This window comes from Arachis duranensis, chromosome 5 (genome assembly GCF_000817695.3).
Source record: "Arachis duranensis cultivar V14167 chromosome 5, aradu.V14167.gnm2.J7QH, whole genome shotgun sequence".
Lineage (NCBI taxonomy): Eukaryota > Viridiplantae > Streptophyta > Magnoliopsida > Fabales > Fabaceae > Arachis > Arachis duranensis.
The window spans coordinates 1,048,928-1,057,784 of NC_029776.3; the positions used below are offsets into that span (position 1 = coordinate 1,048,928).

The 8,857-nt window shown below is 30.1% G+C and overlaps 1 protein-coding gene across 1 annotated transcript; it reads right to left on the reverse strand.

Moving 5' to 3' along the window:
- Positions 1-1,959: 1,959 nt before the first annotated feature.
- LOC107487197 (uncharacterized) lies at positions 1,960-2,964 on the reverse strand. The gene has a single exon (XM_016107807.3). The coding sequence runs from the start codon at positions 2,846-2,848 to the stop codon at positions 2,183-2,185; it is 666 nt and encodes a 221-aa protein (XP_015963293.1). The 5' UTR covers positions 2,849-2,964; the 3' UTR covers positions 1,960-2,182.
- Between the last annotated feature and the right edge of the window lie 5,893 nt (positions 2,965-8,857).

Here is an 8,857-nt window from a genome sequence, read left to right on the forward strand (position 1 = left end):
TTATTTAAGACCATTGACTAAGAATTTAATAAAAGAAAAACTCACATTCAAAATCAAAACGTTTAGACTTTTGATAATATATTATATATACACTTAGATTTTGAATACCTTGACTATAGTAAAAGTTTGAAAACCTTTTTTCTTTAATTCTCAGTAGTGACTTTAGCAAAGCTTATCATCGGCATTCGGAAAATCATGAAGTGATTGAATTTAACTTATTTTTTTGTAGATATTGATTTTTTGTATGTTAAATTCTTAAATCGGATATAAATTAATAACTTTACGTTTTTCTTACTAAATCGTGAAAAATATATAGATTTTATATTAAAATATGATATCCATATCATCCTCACCATTTACTCATAAAAAAGGGAGATCAAAATATAGTAAAAATTAATTCAGGACAACTCAATAATATTACACCAATTTATTTATTTAGGTAAGTTTTCTAATAATTAAATTCTTTTCTATTGAAAATTTTAATTGTTTTCAAAATTCATATAAGTTAAATTCTTAATGTATTTTTAGATTTCCTTTTTTAATTTGTATATAATTGAGTTTGAGGTGTATTACACAAAGAAGAGTATTAGGGGACAACGTAATATTTCATCTAATGGTGTAAGATTTTTTTTTGTGGTTATATACTGACCAGAATTTAATAAAATTGTTGGCTTTTTAGACTTTTTCTTACACAAAAATGATGCAATTTTGTTATTTTCTTAGATACGGTGGATGTGAGAATTATGTTGAGAATGGATTCTTCCCTAACAATATATATCTAGTGTTTTCAGATTTTGTGTAAGCATTTTCTGTTTGAAAAAATGAATCCACCCTAGATTCTGTTAATTAAAAAATGTAAAATAAATAAAAGGCGGCTCATTAATTTTTGTATGGAATGTAATTTTAAGTTTTGTTTAATAGTGAATTTTGACACATTATTAATATGAAAAATTCATACCATAGCTTCTTTTGAAATGGTCGCGGGCGATTTTCAGTCAATTTTGGAAAATCTTTTTGGGTTGTTGTCATTATTAGTAATTTCAATACTTTGTTTAAAAAAAAAAATTCTAACGACTTCACCATATTCTCTATGTTTAGATTAAAATTTTTTAAAACGCAATGATATAAAATATACATCTATAGTGTGAAAATTCATTTTGCCTGAAAATTGCCTTCAAAACAATTCTTAAAAAAAAACCTCATCTCTTCAGAAGTGATGCATTGGTGTTAAGACAGGAATAATTATTAATGGCTGCATTGCAGAGAATAAAGTCATACACCATTGTTCCCTTCTTGTAAACATTCAGAGATAACGCCTAACACAAGCAAAATCTATTGTAGTACTATTGTACTGAATTTGATGAACGCTTGTAGGTCCAAATACCAACAAACAATAAGCTCCTCTTATTCTCATGAAATTCCTAGTTAATGCTCACCCATCATTCTTGAAACCCATGGCCAATTCACTCACTACTCTAATATTCAAGAACAAAGAGAAAAGCTCAAAAAAGTAGATAACTATTGTATGATTAATGAGCAGGGAGCCACATGTTACGTGGGTCCAAACATATCAAAAAACGATCATTTGCATGAATTGAAAGGCGGTTAACACTCGCAACCACATAATACTACCACTCTACACCCTAATCATTCCCACTAACTTCCACTTGCTGCCTTCATATAATGCGCAAATCATATCACTAATCTTAATATTACACAGTAAAGAGAGAGAAATTATGCACTAGTACTACCACTACTACCCTAATTAAATAAACACTAAACATCAATCAATAAAGTAACCGTAAAAAAAAGGTACAACTTCCAAGGAAAAGAAAAAGGTTTACGGTTTACTTTCACGTAGCGAATAAAAGGGCATAATACGCTATTAAGCCCCCATGAAATTTAATGAAATGAAGAAACTTAAAAGAAAAATTAGAAACTAAATTGGATGACACAAAGTAAACAACAATACTCATTCGAATAATCTGTATCTCTAATTTGTATAGGAATTTCAACATTTCCGGCCAAACCTTGAGGCCAGACACTAAGGGTAGGATTGAGATTATATATGATTTTAAAATAAATGCTGAACTAAACACAAAAGAGAAAAGGAGAATTATTTTTGAGTAAATATAAAGTAAGTATTGTTATTATTTTTTTATTTTTTGAATATACAAAAATTTCAACCTCTGTACAAAGGAGAACGCTCCTGAACCACTTTAGACACCTTGGATTGCCGGAAAGCCTTCATAGGGCTCGGAAAGAACCATCCCTTTCCCTTTGACCGCGGCCTCAATTCTCTGTCTCCGCTGGGAGCCGCCGCCACCGACCTCGACTTCTGCATCATCGTCTTCCTACTTGCATCTATGCCGCCGTCGCAGTCTCCGACGGCCAACGCCGCCGTCGCCTCGCTCTCGTGCTCCCTGTAGTTCTTGTGCGACCTGAACAAAGACCAGAACGACCTCGCCGACCGGCTCCCGTTCATAGCCGGTGAATCTCTCGCGCCGTCGAGATCCGAATCGGCGCCGGAGAACCTCGATCTTGAGCGGAGAAACGGAATCGCCAGGGAGCGCGAGCGGCGGAGCGAGGGCTCACGCTCTATGAGGTTGTAGACGCGACCGACGGTAGAGGCGTCGCCGGTGACGGAGAAACGATGGAAGGACGAAGAGGAGGAGGAAGAAGAAGACGAGCTGGTTGCGCAGCAGGAGCACGGTCGCACGTTAGCGCAGTCAGGGCAGAGAGTGACGAGTCGATCGCGGAGGCAAATTGGACAAATCCCGCTCCTCCGTCGCTTGGAAGGGTGCTTTGGACATTTCCATACCTCTTCTTCATCCAGGTACAACGCCATTTTCTTTCACCTTCCGCTGAAACAGAAGTCTTTCCTTTCCTTTCCTTTCCTTTCCTTTTCTGTTTTGTTTCCGATGGAATTGATTTCTTTCTCTCTGTTTGTTTGTGAGTTTGTGTGGGGGTGAGGAATTTTAAAGGGGTGATTGAGTGGGGGAGGAGACAAGTTAACCATGGTTAAGGGTGAGGGTGCTCAGTTAACCCTGGTTAAAGGGGGAACAGAACGCCGCGTTTTGGGTAACGGTTTTGGGCCAAAACCTTAGTGGAGTAGTGGGTTTCTTTTATTTACGGGGATTGCCATTCGCTCACTTTTTACGGAATTTTGAGTTGAAAAAAAAGCTCAATCTCATTGTTGGGAGTTGTTGTGTGTTGACGCTGATTAATGCTTTGCATTACACCGTCCTATTTAGTTTACTAGTAGTATTCATTTTTATTTTTTAAATTTTTATCACTAGTAAAAACTGGATAATCTTAATTCTAAACAAACAAAAAAGAAAAGCCAATGCAGGCAAATAAATTTGGGGTTTGCATGCACATGCATTTTCACAACTGTGGATGCGACTTCAAAGCAACCCAACAACTATAGATAAGGTCCCACTCCCAACAACATTATTTACCCATTAATGGACACTAAAATTGAGACAAATAATATTCGTATCATTTTATTTATATATTTTTTATAATATAAAAAACATTTTTCTAATTTTTAATCATTTTTAATACCAAAAATAGAAAATGTACAACACATGTGTATACCAAAGTGTTACATAAAATATTACATTTATCTAGAATTAATTATACTACAATTTTCTTGAACCTTTATGTAAAAGTAATACATTATTTATTTTATTTTATTTTAAAAATTGATACATTTTTAGATTTGTATTTGAGTATGATTTGTATAATTTTAATATTAACTACTTATAACATTTCAATTATTCAGACGTATATATTAGTTTTTTATAAATCGGTTTAAAAGTTTATAAGTTTGAATCACTGTAGTTTTGATTCTTTAGTTTTTCGGTCTAATGTTAGGGGCAAAAAAGTAAGTTGATGAAAAAATATTGTAGAGAAGGGTGCTTTTAAAATCAGATTGAAAATAAATATTTTATTAATTTTAATATTTTTTATAAATAAAAAATCTATTTACAAAATAAAAAGTAATATAAAAATTTAATTCAATAAAAAATATAAAAATTTAATCATAAATTTAATAAAATTATAAAGTACAAAGGAGTAACTCATTTTATTTTAACAAAAAAGTCGATGTGGAAAAATCATCTTGTTTAGTAGTGGAAGTGTAAAACCATTCCCACGTAGACTTTAAGAAATAAATTAAAAGGTGTAGCATGTTCAAAAGTCAAAGAGATTGAATCATTTGATTGGTCGAGGATGCCACGTGCAAAGACAACAGAAAATACAGGCTTTGAGCCTTTGAGTTGTTAGCACCTTTTGACAAAATCCTGGTAGCTCTCATCTTTTGATAAATCATTCTATACTTCATTTTGCCTTCTATATAATATTTTTAATTTGCCGTAACGATTGTCAAACGCGGGACTAGAAAAGTAATTAGTCACGTATGTGCTAATGAATTTGTAAAATAATACAGAATAATAAATAATAAAGTAATAATAAGTATGTAACAGCCATGTACTAAAAACGTAATTTGGGAAGAAACATGTATGAAGAGACAAGAGATAGGAATTAATTGTCAAGAAGAAAGCAATTTGTTTTGTCTATTTTTATATGACAAGGTTTTCCTTCAAGTTTTGTTGGAAGGTCTTTTCGGAGGGACACCAGTAATGGCATTACGAATTAATGCTTTTAAATTGGGAAGCTTTAATTAATAGATGTTGTTAGCTGCAGGTTGCGAGTACAATAAGTGGCGTCTAGATCCTGTAGCTAGGTTCTTGTAGAGGAGGAATTTAATTTCTGTTGGGTACGCCCTACTATCTAGGCTAGCTATATAATAAAAAAGTGAACCAATTTATAAGGCATAACATGTTTGAAGGTCAGTAGTCTACTATGTGTCTAGGCTAAAAAATTAACACATGTGATGATATTGTGGACTTGTGGTGATAGAGTTCATGGGTGATTTAAATTACATGGCAACTCAAAATAACCATATTGCCCTTGATATTGGCTCATACTGAGTCAAGTATTTGACCTGACTAGAATTGATTTTGTCAAATACAATTATATAAAGCCCCCATCGTGTTAGATGTAAACATTAAACAATGCTCTGAACAAATTTGACGAATGCAAAATCATATGTTAGAATCTTGACACACTAATATTAAAAAAAAAAAGACTCGTACAAAGTCATGAAATGGACCATGTTAACAAGAAGATATGAAATTATTAAGAAACATTATTTGGTCAAAAATAAAATTAGACTAAAAATAAATACTTTCACTTGGTTTGTAAATACATATATATGTAAATCATTCTTTTATTATAATGAGTCCAAGGTGTGACCTCCAAAACGAGTTGATATCAAATGCATATCAAAATGTTGGAATTAAAATGGTTATAAGGTAGTGTTTGTTTTGAGGTATTGAGATAGAGATCGAGAGATTGAATCATATTTGTTGGTTTAGAGACTGATATTAAAATTTTTATTTTTGTCTCCAAAATTTCAGTATTTTAGTACTTCCAAAAAGTGAGGATACTGGAGACTAAAATTTTTAGAGATAGAGACAAAAACTTTAATAACATTTTATATTTAAAATACCCTCATTTTAATTAATTAATTCCAATTTTACCCATTGTACAAATTAAATTAAAGTTTTATTCTTGTTTCAATTTCTATTTCCCATTTTATACCAAATTTATTTTAATTTCTGTCTCTCAATCTCAATCTTTCTGTCTCTATCTTTCCAGCAAACGCGACCTAATATTACGCAAACTGTGAACCTAAGGATTTCAATGTATAACAATCAAAAGTCAAAACAACGTTTTCATCAAATACTATACGGTAACCTTTCTCAACATCACCGAGACTATTTTTCGGTAAATAACTATTTTTTTTCACAGCAAAGATTTCTTGAAAAGACATGAATAGTGAGAATTGATTCGACGATAGGTTGAGTTAGTACTTTTAATTACTACAGTGATGTAATCTCTACTTCACACAAAACATGCATGCTTAAAGTGAATCCCAATTTCAAACTGAGATATAAAATTCATATGATTTGTCAATGGGTATCTACTTTTGACATTCGAAATAGCTGCGTAGTCAATTATTTATCATTCAATCTATAATAAGTTAATAACATACATAATTACATATAGATATAATTCTTTCAAAGGTCAAGATAGGATAGCAAGGTATATAAATAATAATTTGGGTGCATGAATCAAATAGTCATTTAAAGATGCATCAATCACCCAACCGAAACAGAAAAACTAAAAAGTCTGAAACATCAAATTACTCTTTTGAAAATTGTGCATACCCATTTCTTCCGTTTTGTATTCTAAGCTATATTGACAAACACCAATTTAATAATTAATTAAATTGAAGGTGAATATATATTTGAATACTAGATTAATATTCATTTAAAATAGTAAGGAACCAAATCAAAGTTTAGAATCAACAAAACATCAATCGTTAAGGTCGATTTTATTTAAATGTAACGTTATTGCATCTTTAATATGTTAATTGTTCATGTCAAATTTTTGAAATGTTTGATAACAAAAAAAATTAGTCAAAAATAGCTATAACTTGTCTTATTTAGCATTCATTAATAGTGAGGCGTTTTAGCTGTTTTTTTTTTCTCTTTAACATTACTGTCAAATTTAATAGTGAGATACTATTAAAGCATTTAAAATTTTTTGGGACTAAAATAAAAAGTTTAAAACGTTAGAAATCAAATTAAAATTTAGAGACTAAAATAATACTTTATCCATAATAATATCTCTACCCAATAGATCAATAGAAAATAAGTATCGACCAAAGTCACAAAGTGCACAAATCAATAAATTTAACATTACCTATACTTGTAATAGGAGTGTTTGTCTTGTTTGTGTAATGACATAGCTTTTGACAAAAAGATTAGTAGTTGATGATATTCAACACTAATATGTGCTCTCTTTCGCTCTCTCTCCTGCTTAACTTTGCAACTTCGTCTAATACGCCCTTTTCTTTCATGTAATAAAATTGTTTGTCTTCACGTCATTAAATTAAAATAAGAAAACAGAGAAAAACATCATGTCTTAGAGGGAGAAGGAAAAATTAGTTGACTAATATAGGTCAAATTTATTATTATTAATGAATAAAATGCCATGTACTGGAAGCAGAAAAAATCAAATTAACTTAAGGTAGTCGAATAATCTTTTCACTAACCTGTTTAAACAAATATTTATAAGTTTAAATGTTACATGTAATAATTTATTGGCCAATAATAAATTCTTGAATGGAGCATAAATTTACAACAAATTACTTTTTAATCTATTGAATTGAAAAATACTATTAAAAAAATAAAAGAAAGAAAAAAGGAGAACAACCCACAACCTCAATGTTTAATGTTGCTTAACCATAATACTTTGTTTCAAAAAGTAGAAAGGTGCAAAATACAATTTGAGGGGTTCTTATTCTCTCCATTTTATGTAAATACAAAAAATCAATAATAATGTCTTTTTTTTTTTACATGAATAATAACGGCTTATAGCCATTATATAATTTTCACTATTGAAGAGTATATAAACAAAATGACATTGGACTCTCATTCATATGTGAGGTCCACTCGTACACATTTGTTATAATTAACCAAAAGGTCCAACATATGAGGTTTTGGTGGTGTAGTGTTGTTATAAACGGGTCTAGCAGAAAAAAAAAATGGTTCCAGGTCAATCCGGGTAAAGATTTGCTTGCCAAAACACAGGAAGATAATCATTTTGTTTTTGGTCAGAAAAAGAGAATCATTTTTGAGACAAGAAATAGAAAAGTCCTCTCTTAGAAATGGGCCTTTAAAAGAAACAATAAAGGGATGACTTTGGGCTGTGGACTTTCAGTTAAATCCGAACTATCACCAGGCTTTGTTAAAAGTCCTTTATTTTTTTTTTCTTGGTAGTTCAACCGAAAAGAGAAAAAGAACTTCTAAAACAAGGACACTTGAAACATTAAATAACCATGTCCAAAAAAAGATTAAATAACAAAAATCTTGTGCATTTACCAAAAACATATTTTATGCATTAACTTTTGCTAATGTTAATGTCCTTGAAAAAAAAGTACTTAAATGTGTTTGAAGAAATCAAAGATAAGAAAAGAGAATATTATTTTAGGAAAAAAGTTGTGTAATTATACTCAATTAAACAATTTTAAAATATAAATACAAAAATAGAAATATAACATGTGTATGCTATTTCTATCTTTTATTTTCATTCTTAAACACTTCATAGTTTATATAAAACACCAAAAATGCTATGTGTAGTTATCCTAAAAAAATAATGACTAAATCATTTATAATATATATAATAATTAATTTAATAGTTAATTTCTTATATACTTATATAAAATATCTTATCAAAAAATCCCAGCTCAGTCCTCTATGGCTCTACAGCATTGTTGTTTTTTTTTAATTGGTTTCATTTCTCTCTCAGTCACTCACTCCCTTTCTAATACACGAGACTAAAATAATAATAATAATAATGAAATGCACTTACTAATTTCTAATGTGTAAATTGGGCATGGCTATAAAAGTGTTGAGTTTTAATTTCATCTTTGAATTTTAAAGTTACTCAATTTTTGTCTTTAAAATTGTTCGAAATTCAATTTAATTCTTGGATTACTTTTCGTCAATGAAAAATAGTCGAAAAATTATTAATATACTAATATCATAAGGGCCAATATTTTTATTAAAATTTGATCAGCACTTAATTAACAAAAAAAATTAATAATCTTACATCATTAAATATAAATTTATACTATTAAAAATATTAATAATAACTAATTAATAGATACAAAATACAAAATTTACTAGCCCCAACACTTTTCATATAACTTTTGTTGTCA